Below are 22,011 nucleotides of genomic sequence, written 5' to 3'. Positions count from 1 at the left end.
CCTCCCTCCCTCCCTCCCTCCCTCCCTCCCTCCCTCCCTCCCATCCATAAAGAATGATCTCACTACACAGCTCTGTTGCACAGGTGGCCTCCATCTCTTGATCTGAGCCCACTCTTTTCCCTTAAAGGCAGTGGAAATAGTGGTGGTCACTACCACACTCAACTGAAACCCTACATTAGAAATTCCTTTGAAATGTAACTTGTTACTTTTGATAACACAATTCTCTTTCTCTTCCTTCATGGAGAAGATAACACTCATTCCAGGGATATGTGGACTATAGCTTGAAACCACATTTTACCAGAACCTTTTGTTTCCTTAAGCAAACCGAACTGTTATGTCTACACAGTAAAATAAGTAATGATCTAGCAGTCCAGAGGAATAACTTAACATGACTTCTCCAAAATGTTTTCTCAATCTTCCTATAAATCTTATTTTTTACTTAGCAAGACTGTTAATAACATCAACTGAAAATTACTATGAAAAATTCAGAGACATTATGAATGAACAAAATTTGCTATATTTTTATAAAAATACATCATTTTTGTAAGAAGTAAAATATATTCAGTCTATTCATTGGCCCATATATTACTTGCTAAGTTTAGGTTAATATTAAAGGTGACATACTTGTGAAAAGAAGTTAAGCGCTTTAAGGTGGAGAGAACATTGTAGATGTCATCATCATCAGCTTCTTCACCCTATAATAACAAAGTAAAATGACTCCATTTTCATAGCAACTCAAATTTATATTAAAGCCTATTAATGCTCAACTGCCTAAAATCTATTACATAAAATATCATGTTCACTACAGATAAATAAAAACAAATATAACTACTATCTGCCATATTTATGCATAATCAACTTCTGCGGCTTAAATAATATATAGTTGTGACATTACACACTTTTATAAATTCCCTGAAATAATAATTCTATGTGAGAGTATTTTAAAGCTCTAGTTAGTGCAGTCTTGTCTTTCAGTACTAAAAACTGAATACTGGGCATTTCTCAGGAGCACACACATCAGTTACTACTTGAGCTAGTCTTATCCTAAAAAAGGTTTAAAAATTATTTAAGATTTTACTGATGACCAGTTGCTTCTATAGCTTTACAAAAAGTATGGTGACCAAAGTGTGGATGCCTCAGTCCTACTTAGAAAGGGGAAGAAAATAATGCTAGTTCATGTTTGAAAAAAAAAATCACAAAAGTCCTTTAAAAAATCGGCTATATAGATGTCTAAGGAGCAATAAAGCATGAACTACAGGAATTTCGGATTGCCTTATAGATAAGAAAGTAAGAACATAATATAGAAAACCATCCCAAAAAATGAGAAAAATTATTACCAGTTTGCCAAGAGTGTTGCTTTCTTGAGCAAGCTTATCAACTTAATTTGTATATTCTATTCACTAGCACATTACAATAAATCAGTAATTTATAAATGTAAACTGGATCCTAGATATAAAAAAAAATGAAAAAATAAATGATGAACTGTTCTTGAAAGAGGAAAAAGTATAACATAAAAAGTAAACTACAAAAGGTTGATCTTTATAAGATGTACTGTTTCAGTGGTACTGCTGATTCTGAAACTGGTAATGACTTTCAGATTTTTTAAAAAATGAGACTGTCTCACACACACAGTTATTCTGAACAATTATTAGACAAAATTATTACATGCACCATCAATATTATAACCTACCTCTTGTAACAGGTCTTCTACAGAATGATTGAATCGATCTACAAATTCATCAATCAGTTGGCTCCTAGCAATATCAACTCGATTCTGAATTGTATACTCTTCACTGCATAAGATGCTGTAGGTTTTACTGCAGGCTTCTAGGACATCTGATTCTACATGTTTCTCTACAACAAACTTAATCTGTTTTAATAAAGCATCCAGGTGCTGAAGAGGAAAAAAAGAAAAACTGTGATATTTATATTAATAATGAAAATTAAAAATCATCATTTGTTAAATAACCTATGATTAGATGGAAATGAAAAGTAGAATTTCAGAGTGTCTTACCTTTTCCATCCGACCTGTGCTGTAGATTTCTAGATCAAAATACTGTGGAATTTGCAGCAAGTTTGCTACCTTCTCTGCATCTGCAGAATACTAGAGCAAAGAAAAAAAAGAGTAATTACATTAATAGTACATGAAAGCAAACTCAGGAACATATCACAAAACTAAAAATGTCACATACCTTTGATAGTAACATAGGAAGTGTAATGATAAAATGTTCAGTTAATTTGTTTCTATCATCAATTTGAGTTTTCCTTTCTTTGGCTGTTAGCACCTAGAAATAAATTGAAATGGTAAAAAAGTGTTATTTGGCAATTTAGAAATTAAAAATGTTAATATAAAAGGATGAAACATTGGGAGATGACATAACCAAGAAATTTAAGAGGAATATAAAAAACTGTTTAAGATGATTTTGACTTCCTAATTATAAAAACTGCTTAGTTCAATGATTTAAAAATAGAAATAAAAATTGTTAGGATATACTTAAGTCAGAGAATAATGAATGTACAGTTGTATTTATACAAATACGTATTTTTTATCTCTGTCTACTACACATGCCTACAAGTAATAACCTATTATTATCTTCAATAAAATTTAGGTGCTGAGATTCTGATCCTACCAGTCACTAGTAAGGAACCATAGCTCACTAGAGAAATAAATGGTTGGTTATTGTGTAAGAACAGAGTTGAACCAAGAGTTCAAAATAACTCTCTTATGGTCCCCATTCCCTGGAATTAGAGAATAAGACTAGGGCATTAAAAATAAAGCAATGTCTACCTTATTGTTCAATTGTTTGCCTTGGGAAAAGTCAGCAGCCATGTCATAAGAACAGTCGAACATACCTAACAAAGTGAGATTGTCGAACAGATCTGATGTCTTACCAAGTATCAGTAAATACTTGGCATTCACATGTGAAAGTCAATATGGATAGGATTAAGGTTATCATGGTCAAGCCTAGTGGTAAAGATGTGGTCAACCCAAAGAGGTGGTAAGCCAAACAGCAAATATGCCATTAATCAATTTTAGAACCACACAGTGTGTAAAATAATGAAGGCTTATAGTAAGACTTTTAAGTTTTGTAATTATTTGTTTCATCTGGGCAGTTTATTCTGAAAGAAAGGAAGTGCTTAAAAAAAAGGTAACATCTATGAAAGAGTTAGAAATTATTGCTAAAAGTAAATTATTTGTCAAAGTTGGACCAATACTATAATTGAAAATATCAAAGTCACTAAAAAGCTGACTACTAATCAGCATGCTGTCATTCTAGCTACATCAATATTAATTTTTCTCTATACAACTTTAAAACAAATCATATATGATTTCATACTTGATAATTAAGAGTATGCCTTTAACAGATGATTTAAAAACAATAAATTACAATTTCTAACAATATTAAGCAATAATACTTCAGTATCATTTCAAATGCAGTTCATATTTTCCTCAAAAATTGTTATTTTATAATTTGTTAAAATAAGAATCCAAATAATTACATTTTTCTGACATGGTCACATGTTCTTTTTTATGATAAACTTATGTTTAATAAACAATTAAGATGATAACAAATGGTTACAGTGATAAAATTTGGTTGCTGTTGAAAATGAGGCATATTATTTATGTATCTATATATAATACATACACATATGGAAAAGCAGACACGGACACTCACACACATGCATAAAACAACTCACATATGTAGCAAACATATGAATGTTTCATTTTGCAAATGATGAGACTATTACACTAACTGATAAAGAATCATCCTTGTTCATGAATTTGAGGGTATGGGGTTAAATTTACATTAATTTTGGCAGCCTCTTTGTTTACTGTCTATGTAATTTTTTCTTCCCCCTCTATGAAGAGCCAGGATGTTTATAAGAAGATATTTATTCAGAGTTCTAGCTCAGCATTAAAGGAAAGAATAGTGTGAATTTGTGAAGATAGAAAAATATGTATTCAAAAGAGTTTCTTCCAATAATTTTTAACTGACTTCTGTTACTAAATTATCAGGTCTGGGGCAACTGTGCAAACAAGAAAAAAATGTTGATAGACTTGATCTCAGTTAACCTTAGCAAATTGTTATTTTCTTAGTGACATCCTAAGAACACAGACAAATGTCAGGTTATCAATTAGAGTCTTCACCCAGCCGATACCCTGTTTTGAAAGATATCTGTACTCTCCCTGAACACCCATGCTACGGTGTCATCCCCTTCCCCACGCTCTGCCTTTTTGTGTTTATAATCCCTGTGTGAATAAGTAAAAATTATGACTTGATTTTTTAAAAAAAAAAAAAAAAAGAAGGGTAAGAGAGAGAAAAAGAGACTCACATGTTCTTTTTAATCCCAAATAATCCACTTCTACATCCTAAATTTGGCTAATTGAATTCCTGAAGACTCACTTAACATATTTCACTATCTGTATGTTTTCTTGTTTAAAAACATGTTTCTATTTATGTATATGTGTGTGAGTAGTCAGTACCACTGATAAAGTTATACAAATTGCTAACAAAGATTGAGAGGAAGAGGAGGTATGGCTGGGTTGTATGTACCTGGGGGTAGGATGCTATAGAAGAACTCTTGTTGCTTTCACCTGTAACTTTTATCTATTTTTAAATTTAAGGTAGGGTATCCTGACATTGTCCTGGCTGCTCCCAAAGGCCCATTTTAGTATCCAGAGTGAAGGACAGGATTACAAGCATGCTTTTCCATGTCCAGCAACTTCATCAGGTGAGTATTTTTGACACAATTTTTAGTTTTACACTTACTACTGCAAAAAGATTTTCTTAATGTTTTTCATATCAAGAGAAAATAGTTTCTTCATTGGTGTATACAAAACTTATTGTTTGCTACAGGTATCAATAGTCACTTATTATATATAAGGAAACTATATATACTCAAATTTTATTTATCCAAAGATCATACAGCTGCTAAGCAGAAGAGCCTTTTCATGATGCAGTTTACCTCTTGAGCCCTTACACGCTTTAAAAAAAATTATCACTGGCCAGGAACGATGATGTATACCTTTAGTCCTAGAAGAAGGATTACAGGGAAATAGAGGCAGGCACACCTCTGAGTTGAAGCCAGCCAAGTCTACACAGTGAGTTCCCAGGATAGCCAGAGTAAATGATACAGAATCCTCTATCAAAATGTGTAAGTGTTTTGCCTGTAAGAATGTCAGTGCTCCATGTGCCCAACTGGTGCTCAAGAAAGCCAGAAGGCATCTGATACCTGGGGACTAGAGTTATAGACAGCCTTTAACAGTCATATGGGTGTTAGGAATTGAACTTGGGTTCTCAGGAAGAGTACCCAGTGCTTTAAGCTCTAAATGTCTGAGTGATCTTTCTAGTACTCCTTGCCCCCACTGCCCCATGCACAGTATGATTTAAATTATATTGTAAAGTTCTATTGTAGAAGCAGAAACAGATCCTAGCGGAATAAGAGGAAAATATATTTTTCTAGAACTTGAGTCAAGCAGATGAAACGCCATGGCATACATGTATTATTTGTAAAAAATCCTATTTTTAGGGATACGAACACCAGTAAACTATCAAAATAGTCTAGAGTTAATGGCATCAGTAAGTTTGCTATAGACTTTTTACTAATTGAAAACTTACTCTCTTGCCGGTACCCCTTCCCACTGGAGGATGTGCCTCAGCTGCTTGACGAATTGTACAGACCATTAGCTCTATAAGTGCACTCTCTTGGCGGTCAGACATTGCTGAAATGAACAAAATGTATGAGTAGTTTCATAATCATATCCTAAAAATAAGACAATGATTTATTAAAAACTGCAAACACATACTCCTTATTATGGAAAATTAATGTAGACTCTAATTTTGAAATGTCCCCCTTCTATTTAATAAGTGACTGCTATCATTAGCCAAATATGAAAAAGCATATAAAGTAAGCTCTCTCATCTTTTCTAACATCTAGTTTCTTTTAATTCTTACTTCTGTGTAAGGTAATACCAAAATTTTACTGTATTTTCTTCCACATAATTTCAAATCCTATAGTTCCTTTTTGTTTTTCAAGAAATAAAAAGATTATATCATATATTTAAAAGGTTGACATATTTTAATACATTTTTGGTCAATATACACATAAAGATATATATATATTCTTTGAGACAAGGTTTCTCTGAGTAGCCCTGGATGTCTTAGAACTTGTTATGAAGACTAAGCTGTCCTCAAACTCAAGAGATCTGCCTGACTCTGCCTACCAAGAGCTGGGATTAAAGTTGTATACCACCACCTCCCCACTCACATATAGGTATTTTAATTTATTAAATAATTTATACAGTATAACTTGTCAATGTGCTAAAAATCTAATCAAATATTTGTAAGTGTTTGATACCATGAAAATGTAGCAAAACCTATCTTTTAATAAGTCATATGATTAGTAACATACTGCAGGGCTGGAAATTATAAACAGCTTTGGTTTTGTTCATAAATTGGCATTTCAACAATATTTTGCTTATTCTTATCTAATAATCAGTGAAATGGAATATTTTTCTGTCCTTTCCTTCTCCATGTCTTCCCCCTTTAAAAAAACATTTATTTTATTTTTATTTATGTGTATATGTATGTATGTATGTATGCAGGTGCCCATAAAAGGCCAGAAGAGGGTGGCAGATTCCCTGGAGCTACAGGAACAGGCAGTTGTGAGTTGCCTAACATTGGTGCTGGGAATCAAACTATTGTCTGATGTAAGATCAGTCAATGTTCTTAACTGCTGAGCCATCTTTCCCAAATGACAGTCTCATTATGTTACCAAGAGAAGTCTTGAACTTATGGTCTCAAGAGATCCTTCCACCTGAGCACCTGGGATCCACTGTGGTGACATGCTACCACACCAGACCGTAATTTATTCTATCCATTTATTCTAATATTCTAATTTATTCTATCCATTATTCTATCTTAATCCATTCATGAAAATTCTCTTGTACTAGTAGACTGACCCATTGTAATTTAGAATTGTGTGTGTGTGTGCCTGTGTGTGCGCGCACAAGAGTACATGTGCCTGTACTCTTGTTAGAAGATTCCCTGGAGTAGGAGTTACAGTCAGTTTTAAGCTGCCTGATGTGAGTGTTGGGAACTGATCTCAGCTCCTTGGGAAGAGCAGCAAGCTCTCTTAACCACTAAGCCATCTCTCCAGTCCCAAGGCTGTTTGTTTTCTAAATGAAGTAAGTACTTTTCTTCATTTAGTCTTCTGTTATCTAACTGTTAGGAGTCTAAGTCAGAAAGATTCTGCTAAGATCCATATAGTTACTTCTGTCTCCTTTTGGGTTTGGCTTCTGAGTTTCTTATATAGCTCTTCAAAGATATCTCTCTTCTAGAGATTAGAGAAATGTTTTCTTTTTATCTTACTCCTTTCTTGCTCTTCTTTTAATCACCCGCCCTTGGCCCTTGACATGTTCACTTTTGTATTTAATCTGTTTGACATTTATTTTGGCCACCAATAGGATATAGCATCAAATAAACAAGCAATTACATTTTCAGGTCAGTACTTACCACCACAGGATTACACTGCCTCCTAAACACATGATTACAATTTTTTATAAAATTTAGGAAAAAAATGTTTACTTCCTGCTCCAAATTTAAGTTTTAGAATTTAAATTCCAAATTCACTGAAACAATGAATAATATTTCAAGAAGACTGAATAACTACACTGAGGAAAACTTATATAACTTCTAGCTAGAACATATAGCTCTTCCATTTTGATAACTAGTTTTATGTCACTTAATGAAACATGTCCCTCCACACTTTTCTTTTGAATTCATTTCTGTTTATAAGCATAAATTTTAAGTTCAACTTGAATACTTATTTTTTTTCCTCTCCCTTTTAATACATCCTTTAACATATATAATATACAAATAAAATGAAGATGAATAGATGTAGTTATTTCAGGGAAATAAGTATAAAAATGAAAATATGCAGTTTAAGTTTATACTATTTATCAGATAAACAGCAACATAAAATAGCCACCTATTCTTTCTGTGTCCCAAATATTCTAGTACATGAATATAGAGGTACATCTTGTTTTTTTCTCCATATAGCCCTGGCTGACCTGGAACTCACTCTGTAGACCAGGCTGGCTTTGAGCTCATAGATCCATTTGCCTCTGCCTCCCAGGTGCTGAGATTAAAGATGTGTGTCACTACCACCTGACTATAAGTACATCTTAATGCAATCATTTTTTTAAAAATATCAACATTTGCATCATCATAAAAAGATACAGAAACTACTACTGCCTGTCTCAGGAAAACATGAATAATTTCAAATTTTAATCTGTATATACATAGTTCATCTAGCACCTAATAATATAAAAGGTTTTTGCTTTATAATCTGGATCTTCATAATTTTTCACATTCAATCAACAATGAAGGAATTATGCTATAATGTAAGTATATTTTTAAAATTAGCTGGGCAGTGGTGGTGCATGCCTTTAATCCCAGCACTTGGGAGGCAGAGGCAGGCAGATTTCTGAGTTCGAGGCCAGCCTGGTCTACAGAGTGAGTTCCAGGACAGCCCGGGCTATAAAGAGAAACCCTGTCTCAAAAAAAACTAAAAAAAATCCCAGAAAACAAAAAACATTCAGTATTTATTTTTATTTTATGTGCATTGGTGTTTTGTGTGTATTTATGTCTGTATAAAAGTGTCAGATCCCCTAGAACTGGAGTTACAGGCCGGTGTGAGGGGCCATGTGGGTGCTGCAAATTGAACTCAGGCCCTCTGAGCGAGCAGTCAGTACTCTTAACCATTGAACCATTTCTCCAGGCCCTAAAAATTGTTTTAAGAAGAAAAAATGAGGGTTGTAGAAGTGGCTCAGTGTTCAACACACTTTGATATTCTAAGAGAGGACGTGATCACTCACAGCAAGCGCATGGACAATCACAGCCCTCTGTAACTCAAGTTCCCAGGGATCTAACACCCTCTTCTGGCCTCCAAAGGCATTGTCCTCATATGGGACATTTGTTACTGTTTTATGTAATGTGACACAAGCTAGAATCATTTGGGAAGAGGACTTCCCATTAAGAAAATGCATCCAGGCAAATCTGTAGGACATTTTCTTCACTAGTGATTGATATATGAGAATCCATAAAATCATAGGTGGTACTACTCCCGAACAAGGGGTCATGGATAGTGTACGAAAGCAAGCTGAGAATGCCCTAGAAAGCAAGGCAGTAAAAAGTGTTCCTCCATATATCTATTCCTGTTCATGCCTCCAGGTTCTTGCCCTGGTTTCCCTCAATGATAGACTTAGAAGCTACAAGGTGAAATAAACCCTTCATTCCCCAAGCTACCTTGGTCATCATGTTTTATCACAGCAATAGACAGCTTAGAATGGAACTGGTACCTGGTAGTAGTGTATTGCTGTGATAGATCTGAGAGTGATTTTGGAAGGACCGTGGAAGTACTTTGGGCTAGAAAATCCATAGAATGCTCAGAGCTCAGTGGGATGTTCTGTGGGATCTTAGAAGAAAATGTCTAGGATAGTGCAGATGATAGGGGCCTGGCCTAAGTTTTAGCTCATTTCCCACAAATACCTCATTATTATATTTCAAAGATACTAAGACTTGAAAGTATTTCAACTATTACTTAATTTTGGTCTGTCTTCCTCATAAGAATGAAAGATGCATATGGGAAAAGAGCAGATCTAGTTTATGGCACCCTTAGCACTTAGGGCTAATATTTGGCACATGAAAAATCAGCCAATAATTTTCCTTGTTATTAAACTGATAGCTGGGCAGTGGTGGCACACGCCTTTAATCCCAGCACTTGGGAAGCAGACACAGGCAGATTTCTGAGTTTGAGGCCAGCCTGGTCTACAGAGTTTGAGGACAGCCAGAGCTATACAGAGAAACCCTGTCTTGAAAAACAAAACAACAACAAAAAAATTAAACTGTAAAACAATTTGTTAACCTACTGCAGTGCATGTGTGTCTGTCTGTGTATTTCTTTCTGTCTCTTTTCTGTGTGTATACAAGTGTTGAGTGCATTTGTGTAGTCAAAGAACCATGCTCAGGAGTCACTTTTCTGCTGCCACAGCCATGTTGCGTGATCTGGAGATTGAACACTATATAAATATGGCTGGTGTGAAACTCACTATTTAGACCAGCCTGGAATTCATATAGATCTGTCTGCCTCTGCCTTATGAGTTCTACGATTAAAGGATTAAAGGTGTTAACCATAATATATGGCTCCTGAAGAATACGTTTACTTCATTTTCTTCACCTGTCAACCAAGTCACAGAATTTTAGCATTAGAAATGACCAAAGAAGATTTAACAAAGATCTTCATATTTCAGTTGAATAAGGTGAGACTCAGAGAAGTGGAGTAAGTAGTCACTGGGTTTTTGCTATATGGCAGCAAATGTGCTAACTATACATACCTTAAGGTCATACTACAAACTCACCTAATTTGAAATTTACCAGAGAACACATACACACAAGCACCCACACCCATACATATAGTAGCACTTAAAAAAATACTATAAGACATCCTTAAAACTACTGCTAGTCTTTTACAATGTATATCTCCAAAGTCTAAACTTTAAGCTTTTAACTTTGAGTTTTCTTACTGAAATTGTAACGCATTTCTATTTAAAAAGTAACTTTATTTCTTTTAAGGGTAAGTTCAAATTAAGTTGCCCTTTAAACTTATTTTGAACTTATTTCTACAAATATTGTTAGCATTTTATTATTTGAAAAACATGACAAAACATTTAGGGAAAAAAGTTGACTTGGATGTCATTCCCATGTAAGAGCTTCTATGTTACAGGACACAGGCAAAAATATATGAACAAATTGAGTTATTATATAAATACAATGTTGCATTTTTATGTATCATCTCCCAAGACTTCCCTACTCAAATACCATCATACTCTAATAGGGAGCAGGGCCAAGTATGGGGAAGACAGGCGAGAAGCCCAGAGGGGCAAGGAGAATGAATGGAAATATGCAGCTACTGAGGTGAGGAGTGAAAGGAACCTCTGGGAAATCTCAGAGACCTGGGACGTGAGAGGCTCCCAGGACTCAATGGTGATGACCTTAGCCAAAATGCCTAACAGTGAAGAGTTGGAACCAGAAGACACCACTTCTAGTAGGTAGACTGGGCTCACAGTGTAGAAATGGGGCCACCTACTCATCTTCAAAATTTTTGACCCAGAATTTTTTTCTGTCTAAAGGAAATGCAGGGACAAAAGTGAAACAGAGACGGAAGGAAAGCCTGTTCAGTGACCAGCCGAACCTGACACTATGACTGATGTCATGTTTAACTTGCAAACAGGAGCTACCATGGCTGTCCTCTGAGAGGATCAACCAGGAGTTGACCGAGACAGATGTAGATACTTACTTACAGCCAATCATTGGACTGAGGTTGGGGATTCCTATGGAAGAACTAGGAAAAGGATTGAAGGAATTGAAGGGGCTAGCAATCCTATAGGAATTGCAACACTATCAACAAACCCCTGGGAGCTCTCAGAGACTAAGCTACCAACCAAAGAGCATACATGGGCTGGTCCCTGGCACATATGTAGCAGAGCACTGCCTTGCTTGGCTTCAAGGGGAGAAGATAAGCCTAATCCTGTAGATAGCTGATGCCCCAGGAAAGAGATGCTGAGGGGGAGGGCGGTGAGGTAAGGGTAGGTGGAGGAGTATCCTCTCAGAGGCAAAGGGAGGGGGTATGGGGGTGAAGAACTCTGGGGGTGGATTTGGAATACAAATAAATAAAAAAAATTAAAAAGAATTATATTAAGCATACTTTGTGTCTCAATTTAGCAATCAGAATTTCTTGAATATTATATAACACATGACTTTGGAAACACCTTGTGCATCATAGTTAATATAGAAAGATGTTTAAACTTGAGAAATTCTTACATATTGTATGAATTAAATTGTGCCATTAAAGAAAAACACACCATATTTACATAGAAGATGTTACATTTAGCAATGGAAACATAACAAAATGAAAATAAACTTGTTAAAATACTATACCTTCTTCTCCTTGGACAGGTTCTTCTAATAGTAACTCTGTCATACATTCCCAGTCTTTCAAGAGTTCTTGAGAGCTCTCCCACAAGCTGTCCACCAAGTAGGCTGCATGTTCATGTAACTAAAATTAACAAATTGAATGTGACCAAAGAACATTTAATAAAAGAACTACTAATAATATTGTGAATTAAATCATTTTCTTCACAATAAAAGTGGGTTGGTCTCAACAGTTCTAAGAACCATTCAAAGCAAGAATAAAAAGAATCTATGTATGTGTATATACATATATACAAACACAAATAAACATATCCACGTGCCATGATATGGACACAGTATGCAGAATTAGTTGACTTTCTGAATTGTATCAGTAGTAAGATTATGGATCTCCTATATTTCAATGACTCGTGCTAATGAAGAAACAGAATAGAAATCTAATTGGAATTCCTTAAAGAAACTGAATCTAGGTTAATTTCATTTTTCTTGACAGTTTCTTCTTAGATCTATTTCTGGGTATGTCTGGGGTACATGTGAAATGGCATACCTGTGGAGGTCATAAGGCTTGGGGTATAAGACCTCACTGGATAGATCCACCTTAGTAAGACTCACTTGTTCACTACTGTACAGGCGTGGCTGCCTCCTGAATGCATAAGTATTCTCCTGTTCTCACAATTAAATGCAAGTACACTACTATATAGCCTGCTCTCTGTTTTTCTTTTTTAAAGGGATATTAATAATATTTCTCCCAGATATCCGTTTGAAATCCTGGCACAACTTGTCATCTTAGTTCCTCTCATTTTCCTATTTCCTATTCTCATTGTGTTTACTCTCATCTCACTCTTATTTTTTATTTGTCATGACTTTCTTAGTAATTTTTTTTCCTACAGTAAAACATAATTGAGTCCTTATATACACTTCAAACCAAAGTCTCTTCCACATCTAGTTATTAAACCGTAAAGAATATTTTACTATTTTAAAAAAGCTTTTCAGGTAAAGATGCTGGCACTGTTCTATGTGCTGTTGATACTTCTACTAATGATGACACTTCCCCCATCCTTGTGTCTTCTACTTTTGAGGCTAGTGATATGCAGCTAGCCAAAATTTGTAATTACATTTTATGATATAGATCACAAGTCATTTTGAGTTCCTAAACTAATTTAATTTACTGTGAGAAAAGTTTCAAAAATGAATCAAGCACATACAAAGGATAAATATTATTTGAGTAATGGGGACGGAGCCCAGAGCAGTGTGCACGTAAGGCAAGATTTCTAGTAAGCTGCATTTCCAATTCTTAACTGTTGTTAAATATGCTTATACTGTATCTTCATCAGTAATGGTATCTCTAAAACTATGAAACACCTTTCTAGATTTATTGGTTATTATGTACTGCTATCTAGGCATTGCTATCTAACATGTGAACTGAATTTTTTCTCGCTCATTCATTTCATTGGATGATCTGGAGATGATTCTGTTTTCCTTTACCTTAATTTTCTACTTTTTTTTTTTTTTACTGCATTTAATATCTCATACACTGGCTCCAGAAATACTTTAGAAAAATCACAAAAATGCATGCACGTGAGGGTAGGTGGACACTCTACCACCCCCCCGCCCAACCCCCAAATCTCCCAATGAATTGTGCCAAAGCCAAAGGAAGTAATACTAACTAGCAAAATCTTTTCTGGGTGGGGGTGAGGTAGCAGAGAAAGGTTTATAATGTGACATCTCTAAACTTTCCGGTCACCCACTTGAGAAACTATTCCTAGATCATCACTAGTATCATTTCTAAAGTGACAAGAACAAGTGGCATTACAACTTGGTGTCAAAAATGAAAATAGATGCAGGACATCAAAAGCAATCAAACTACTGCCATTAAACCTATGCTTAAAAAAAGTCTGTTGAGTGGGTAATGTTAGTTTTGGTTAAAATTTTTTTATTGGATATTTTATTTACATTTCAGATGCAATCCTCTTTCCCCATTCCCTCTCCACCCCAGGAACTCCCTATCCCATCCCCCCTCCTCCTGCTTCTATGAGGATATGCTCCCACCCAACCACCCACTCCCACCTCTTTGACTAGGATCTCCCCCACACTGGGGCGTCCAGTCTTCACTGGACCAAGGCCTTCCTCTCCCACCTATACTGGACAATGCCATCCTCCCCTACATCATCCTCCCCTACATCTACAGCTGGAGCCATGGGTCCCTCCCTATGTGCTCCCAGGCTGGTGGTTTAGACCCTGGGAGCTCTGGTTGGTTGGTACTGTTGGTCTCTCCATGGGGCCACAAAACCTTTCAGCTCCTTAAGTCTTTTCTCTCACTCCGTCATTGGGAACCCCATGATCAGTTCCATGGTTAGCTGTAAGCATCTGCCTCTGTATATTTCTCTGGCAGACCTCTAAGGAGACAGCTATATCAGGCTCCTGTCAGTATGTACTTCCTGGCATCCACATCAATGTCTACCTTTGGTGACTGCACAAGGGACTGATACCCAGGTGGAGCAGTCTCTGGATGGCCCCTCCTTCAGCTTCTGTCCCACTCTTTGTCTCCATATTTATGTCTGGATGGCCCCTCCTTCAGTTTCTGTCCCACTCTTTGTCTCCAAATATGTCTCCATATTTGTCTTCATTTTGTCTCCAAAATACTCCCATGAGTATTTTGTTACCCCTTCTAAGTAGGGCCAAAGCATCCATACTTGGTCTTCCTTCTTCATGAGCTTCATGTGGTCTGTGAGTTATATCTTGGATATTGTGAGCTTTTGGGCTAATATCCAATTATCAGGGTGTGCATACCACATGTGTTCTTTTGTGATTGGGTTACCTCAAAAGCAATCAGACTATTGCCATTAAACCTATGCTTAAAAAAAGTCTGTTGAGTGGGTAATGTTAGTTAAGAGAGGATTTTAAAAGTTTTGGATGTTTTAAAACTGTTAGCAGTGACAACAGTATAGCAATGTGATATGCACTTAATGATGCAAAACTATGCACTTCAAAATGTATAGTGGTATGCATATTACCACTATAAAAACAGGATTATTAAATATGTTTTTATGATTAAATATATTCTTATGCTTGACTAAATACACATATTTGGCTGTAGGGAGGAGCTATATTCAACAGATTATAATTTTTAAAAATAGAAGCTATGTCTTTTTGACTCCTTTAACATTGTTGGTCTTTATTCTGATTTATCTTTTATGATTATAACTTTCTTGCTTTTTAAAAGCATTTATTATCTATCCCATTATTTGTAAACTTTCTGTGCTATTTTGACTAAAATATGCTTTTAAGTAGCTAGCATACAGCTGTTTTGAATTTTCTTTACTGCAACTTCAAAGGCAAATGCTTTTTCTTTTAATGCATCATGTTTCATTTACATTTTCTGGGATAACCAATGTGATATTCCAAAGAGATATTCCTAGTATTTGTTTTTCCTATTCTACTTATAGTACTTTATTGAATGTTTTATCTCCCCCCACCCGAAGTAACAGTTTTTCTTGGTTTAATATTTGTTGCCTTTTTCTGTATTTGAAATGAGATTTCAACTAGAAAATATTAAATTATATTCAAAGGAGGGTGTGGAAAATGCTAGCTAGCTCTTGGCACAGTATAAAGAAGGCCATATGTGAAGACAGAGAGACAGAGGCCCATAGTGACACAAATAGTGGTTACAAATGTTCACAGGAAGCTAACCTATCCAATAGGGCAAACAGTAATTTCAGTACAGGGTGAAGCCTGGTCACTTCCTGTGTGCTGAGTGTTGCAGTATTTGAGTTCAGGTTCTACACAGCAATATAATTTTTTCCAGTTAAGAAGTTAAGAGCTCTTGGTTTACACTGATTACAACGTGGCTCAACCAATTTATTGTCTTTCAAAATGCTATAATAGAGCTGACAGATGAACTAAGAGACTTTAACAGGTCCATATTTCAGCAATGGTGTATAACCGAGGCTGAATATACAGGTCAGCTAAAGTCCAAATGCCCTTTTTTGTTCTTTTTACCAGTAGTGTAAACACTTTATAACTTGCTAGAAACCATGTAGGCATTTAAGTAAAATTCCATGATCTTAACTGGAGTTCATTTTCATTGGGACTACCCTTCCATGTTGTAAAGAACAACTGATGTTCCATTTTGCCACTTTCTGTATTATAGTATTTATAAAAAGCACACTGAGTGGGACGAGGCAGTTGAAGTAGAAGACATCAATATTGCCTTAAACAGGCACCTGCAAGTTATTCAGAGGTTCTATCTTTATGACAGGGTCCAAAGTACTGAGAGGCGGAGAGACATAAATGTTCTGATTTGGTAACAGAGAAGTATAATGGTTAAAGATGTGCTTAGGGATATATCAAAGCTGTTCTTGTTAAATTGTACTGTCACATGACGCAGAGCTTTAGCAGAGAAATTCATTTCCATATAGGTGTACCTGTAGTGGTGTGTTAATGTTCCCTAAATTTCCAAGCTTAGCCTTTAACGTAGATAACCAGACTGCCTTAGGAGCCACATATATACTAGGTATCCTTTCTATACCTGTGACATGTTTAAACCTGCCATTTAACCATGGTGGATCACAGTAGGAAAAGAGCAAAGTTTGCAGCCACTAGTGATAGGATGAAGGATTATCCTATCACATTATCCAGTCCTCTTTCTGAAAAAGATCCAGAGCTCCTGTCTGCAAACAGGACACCTGTGATACCTTTACTGGTGAACCCAGGTTACGACTTAAAAGACCTCACAGATCATCATCTTGAGAAGGGATGACCTAAGGCTGTTCTAGCTGGTTGCAGTGGCAATGCCACCTGCATCAGTGTTATGATGATGAATGAGCATGTTTGCAATGGATGTCATGACTTCGTTCTGCAAAAGCATTTAGAGGTTTATAGATCACAGAAGCTAAGGAATCTAACTGGCAGATTAGGTCATCCAGTAGTATTGGCCTAAAGAGGTTGTCTACTTCTGAGATCAATAGTTTCTTACAGAAGACTACTTCTTTGTTGCTACTACTACTTCTCATTGCTGTCAACAAGATCAGTTGAAAAAAAATGTGACAATAAATAAAACCCTGATTTTCAAGATCAGGATTATCAGAATACTGTGGGGCCAACCTCAAGACCTATTGGATCAGTTCCTAAACTCTCATGTATCTTGAGAAACAGATTCACTAAAGTGATAAGCAGAATCAGCTGTACCTTGGTACTTTGAAGTAAACCCTCCAGAAAGCACTCTAGTAACTCAACTGCATCAGAGATTCTTTCATCATAATCTCCAACAGTTTACAGCTGCTTAATAATTTGGCTCATCCAGGGTTTCAATTTTTGCAGAGAATGGCAACGATACTCTTATACTTGGGGTACTTGCAGAATATGTTCCTGATGACAATAACTGCCTCTTGAACAACTTAGTTTATTGTGGTCTGGATTAGATTAAGCAAAGTGCTTACATAGATACTCTGTTAATTGTTTCATTTTAATGTCATATTATCTAATGGCCTGCACAGCTCTGGAAACACAATCAACATCCATCTCAGTGGTATATATACCTTTAGTTCTGCCAGAACCTGAGCAATATTCACTTGAGATGGAAGAAGAATCATGATGTTCAACTTCTCTATTTTATTTTAACACAGATAAAATCCTTGTACGTCACAAAAATACTCTTTTTGCTCCAAGATTTTAGGCCATTTCTGGAAAATTGGATTATTCCTCAGGTCAATATTCTGGTTCTCCAGACAATACAGTAACAAGCAAAAGGGATAACTTCTTCAATAGCATATTTAGCATATTTAGTAGTTGGAGTCTTTGGGTGACAATTCTAGAAATTTAAGGACTTTTACTGCTGAGTTGGCATAGTTATCAAGAAGTTACTTCCTAACAGATGATGAGCTTCGAGGTCATCTTTAGGGCATAATTTGATGGACTGTCAAGGACGGAAACAAAACAAAACAAAACATGGTTCCATTGAGTGCACTCATTCAGGGATGTGAGAAGCATGTAGATTTCCTGTTGTTTCAGAGTGAAGAAATTGCTGTTCGGTAAGACATACTGATCTCAAACAATGTTGCTACATTATTATTAGTCTCATCATTGAATCTGAATTTGCTATAAGATCCCAGAGCGAATACAGAAGTCCCTAATCTACCAACTGCAGATCGAGATCATAGAATTTTGCCTACAGACTGTTACCATTTTCTGAACATAGGGATCTTTGTCCTTCAAGCACTTATATCTCTTATCTCGTCCACCTGGATGCCAAGACTCAAACCACAGGACTTGGATATTCACAAATATGTTCACAGCTATGCTTACGTGACTCTTGACATAACTCAGTAAATAAAGGCATCCGTTCCAGGTTGTCAGTCTGCATACCATATATATGGAAAGAGAAAGCTAACATCTTCCTGTCAGTCAGTGGCAACCACTTTCTTCATATCTTCTGTTTCTGAGTTTGGCTATTTTTGAGAGGATGGTGGTGGCTTAAGACAGGGTCTCATTATAAATATCTGGGTGTTTTAGAACTCACTATGTAGACCAGACTGCCCTTAATTCCAGAGATTTGCCTGCCTCTGCATCCTCAGTGCTGAGATTAAAGGCAGGTGCCACTATACTCGAGTGAGTACGGCTTTTAATTTAAAAATGTCTCCCTTTCTAACTGGTTGTGAAGTACTAGAAATTAGTCATGATTTGGGATAGAACATGCACCAGAGGCAAGCACAGGGAAGCAATGATAACCAGAGAGCCTAGCCTGGGTGATACCATAATAGGTTCCTTCCTTTTACAATTCTTTCTCTAGGTCTAAATGTTGTACTTTTCATTCAATTTTAATTTTCCATATACTTTTCTATTATCAGGCTTGCTGTACATTTTACTTCTTTATTTAATTAGAACATTATGCTTCTACAGTTTTAAGATTTAAAAATTGATTATTTATCAGTTGTACTTATCCAAAAAACTTTATACTTAGTTACCAAAGTTTCCTACATTTGATTTTCTTTAACTGTATTCAACTTCCATTTTGTTAGAAAATGTTCTCAACGATTTGCAATATATAGTTCATAGACAACTTATCCTTTAAACTCCCACTGTTCCATTCTCTCTATAGAGTTCTTGTTACATAGTACAATAAAATTATAAATTTGTACTTCTTGTCTTCTTCTCTCTCTCATATTTGAATCACTGCTTCTTAAATGATAGAATTCCAGTTTAAACTTTCTGTTTTATAAAAGTTTCCTCTTATAACTTAGGAATATGAATTAAGTTTTTAAATTAATATATTGTCTTTGTTTCTTTTTAAAGTTTTATATACTCTTGTTTGTTAATTTGTGTCAGCAAATTTATTTCAAGACCCTGGCTGACAGGGAAAATCGAAAGAGGAAAATCTGTAATCAGACAGGATTTCTGTCAGTGATACACACTAGAAGGTATATAATTCTCTGTCCTTCTGGTTATCATAACTTGCCTGAGCATTCATTTTATTTCTAAGACATACTATATAAATTCTAAATCCCCTGGACAAGCAGTTTGAAAATCAACAGGCTCAGTTCAGTGGCAGCCATTTAATTACTACTCATGTTATGTATTAACTAGTCTCTGCTCTTGATTAGTGAATGGCTCAGGATTCTTTGAGAAAAGTCTCAGTTAATAAAAAGGAATGTTTTAGTTCTGATCATGAGGATATAAGTTATTTGCTATATTTTATTGCTTTTACAGTCTTCATCAGTCTGGAAACTGGTAATGTCTCTTTCATCTTGACTAATTTGGCCCGAAGTTTTTGATGGAGGATTTGATGACGTATTTCAATTCTTTTAACTAGTATAATTCTAATAGCATCAGTTTTCTTTTAAAAAACAGTTATGGGCTGGAGAGATGGCTCAGTGGTTAAGAGCACTGACTGCTCTTCCAGAGGTCCTGAGTTCAAATCCCAGCAACCACATGGTGGCTCACAACCATCAGTAATGAGATTGGATGCCCTCTTCTGGTGTGTCTGAAGATACCTACAGAATACTTATAAATAAAATAAATAAATTAATAAAAAAAAAAAAGATTCCTTCATAAAAAAAAAAAATAAAAAACAGTTATTTTAAAAAACATTTTCTAGTGTTTTCCCTACTTGAATTTATAAATACCACATGTATACCTGGTGTCCTGAGAGGCCAATATAAGATTTTGATACTCTGGAACTGGAGTTTACAAGTTGTAAGTTGCCATATAGGTGCTGGAAACTGAACCTGGCTATTTCAGAAGAGCAGTACATGATTTCGCTGAGCCATCTCTCTAGCTGCAGAATCAATATATTTTCAGATAATTTTCTTTTCAGTGCTTGAAAATTTAGCTCTGGTATACTGTTACCATTCTTATCATAGATTTTGTTTATAGTAATCAATATTCTTATTGTAGATGCTAATTTGAACATTTACTTATCTTTTGGACTGTAAGGAGATGATAGCGTTGTACAGTGTTGTGGTACTCCTTATTGACAATTTGAATGGATTTGGATACCTAGCAGACATGTGCCTGGGTATTCTTTTTCAGAATACTTCTAGAGAGGCCTAACTGTAGGAAAGACCCAGTCTGAGATGGGAAACACCAAGTTGAACAATAACATTCATATCTCTTTGTTCCCTAACTGCAAATGCAGTACAACCAGCTATTTCATGTTTCTACTGCCATGTTTTCCCATCCAGGATGAACTATATTTTCACAAACTGTAAACCAAACCAAGCCTTTCCTTCCTTAAGCTGTTTTGTCAGGTAGGCTGTTATAGCAACAAGAAAAATAACCAATACAGAATTTGTATCAAAGGGTATGGCTGCTGCTATAGTAAACCTGAGTGTATAGTTCATAGGCCTTTGGAAGTGATCTCTGAGAGAACTGTAGAAGAGTTTGGAGCTAGACTAGAAAAGCCTCAGAATGCGCTAAGCAGAGCTTCATGAACCATTCTGGCTAAAGTGTGGAATACCAAGTACTGACAGAAAAGTCAGTAAGAAAGATTGTGCTAACGGCGATAGGGGAAGTAAAATTCTAGTAGGAATCGGAATAAAAATCATTCATAGTACAATGTCCAATAAACATGGCTGCTTTCTGCTCATGTCCCAAGAACTTAAGTATGACTGAATTCAATGACAACAGCCTAGTTTGTTTAGCAGTAAAAACTTCCAGACAGCGTAGTATTAGGCTACTGTATTTCACTGTTCAATACCTACTGCCAGATCTAAGGAGAAGAAAGAAACAAAAAGTATAGTTTTGGGGAGAAATGGCAGATCACCAAGCTTAAAGCTGAAGACAAGGCTGGTGTGGAAAAAATACGTTAACAAAGAGATTCGCATATTGAGATAACAGGAAAGGTATTCTGAATGCAGCATCTAACCCACTAAAAGGCTACCTTGTAAAATCGCAAATTTATTTGAAGGAGAATGCATGTGAAAGGGTTCTGTGCCTGAAAAGAACTGCCTAGTGAAGTGTTCATATGTTTGGCTGCTAAGGCACACTATAGCAATGGTGGAAGGGGAGCAGATGACATCTTCAGTTGTCAAAACTTGGGATCGTTATCCCCATGGTGCTGTCATAGCAGATATTTAAAAAATGTAAGAATTGTAAGGTCAAGGTAGCTTATATTAAAGATTCTTAAAGCCTCTGAGGCTACACAAAATGTGGAAGGGTAAGATTCTCTCCAAGGAGGCATCTTATGAAGCTGTGATGAAGTTCAAATGGTAACAGAGATGGTGAAATGTTGGGAGATGCCAAGATCATGCAAACTGTATAAGAAAAACTGCAGGCAAAAGTAGTGCTAGCCAAAGAGAGGTCACATGTGTTGTAGGAAGCAAAAAATAGAGGTATGGTCTACTCAAGGCTGCTGAAGCCTAGGTGATGCTATGTAGTTGCACGACACTGAGTACAGGTTTGGTTATTACCCAGTTGGGTTTTAGTCTGATCTTTTCTTGCTATAGCCCAATTCTTATTTTTAAGAATAGAAATGCTAAAGAACACACATGGTATTCACTCACTGATTATTGGATATTAGCCCA

General features: G+C 35.8%; 1 protein-coding gene across 4 annotated transcripts in view; it reads right to left on the bottom strand.

The window, feature by feature from the left end:
• Positions 1-22,011, bottom strand: part of Stag1 (stromal antigen 1) — a 344,086-nt gene that overhangs the window by 69,212 nt on the left and 252,863 nt on the right. For all 4 annotated transcript variants that reach the window (XM_028788047.1, XM_028788048.1, XM_028788049.1 and 1 more), the window contains 6 exons: positions 12,002-12,119; positions 5,622-5,725; positions 2,193-2,285; positions 2,015-2,104; positions 1,691-1,894; positions 625-695 (listed from right to left, as the gene is read on the bottom strand). In XM_028788047.1, the coding sequence (XP_028643880.1) occupies positions 625-695; positions 1,691-1,894; positions 2,015-2,104; positions 2,193-2,285; positions 5,622-5,725; positions 12,002-12,119 (680 nt within the window). The remainder of the gene's footprint in view (positions 1-624; positions 696-1,690; positions 1,895-2,014; positions 2,105-2,192; positions 2,286-5,621; positions 5,726-12,001; positions 12,120-22,011) is intronic.

The sequence above is a fragment of the Grammomys surdaster genome, unplaced genomic scaffold, assembly GCF_004785775.1.
Source record: "Grammomys surdaster isolate TR1022 unplaced genomic scaffold, NIH_TR_1.0 125698, whole genome shotgun sequence".
In the NCBI taxonomy this organism is placed as follows: Eukaryota; Metazoa; Chordata; class Mammalia; order Rodentia; family Muridae; genus Grammomys; species Grammomys surdaster.
Note: the sequence above shows the minus strand (reverse complement) of the source record. Positions and strands in the feature narration are given on the sequence as shown.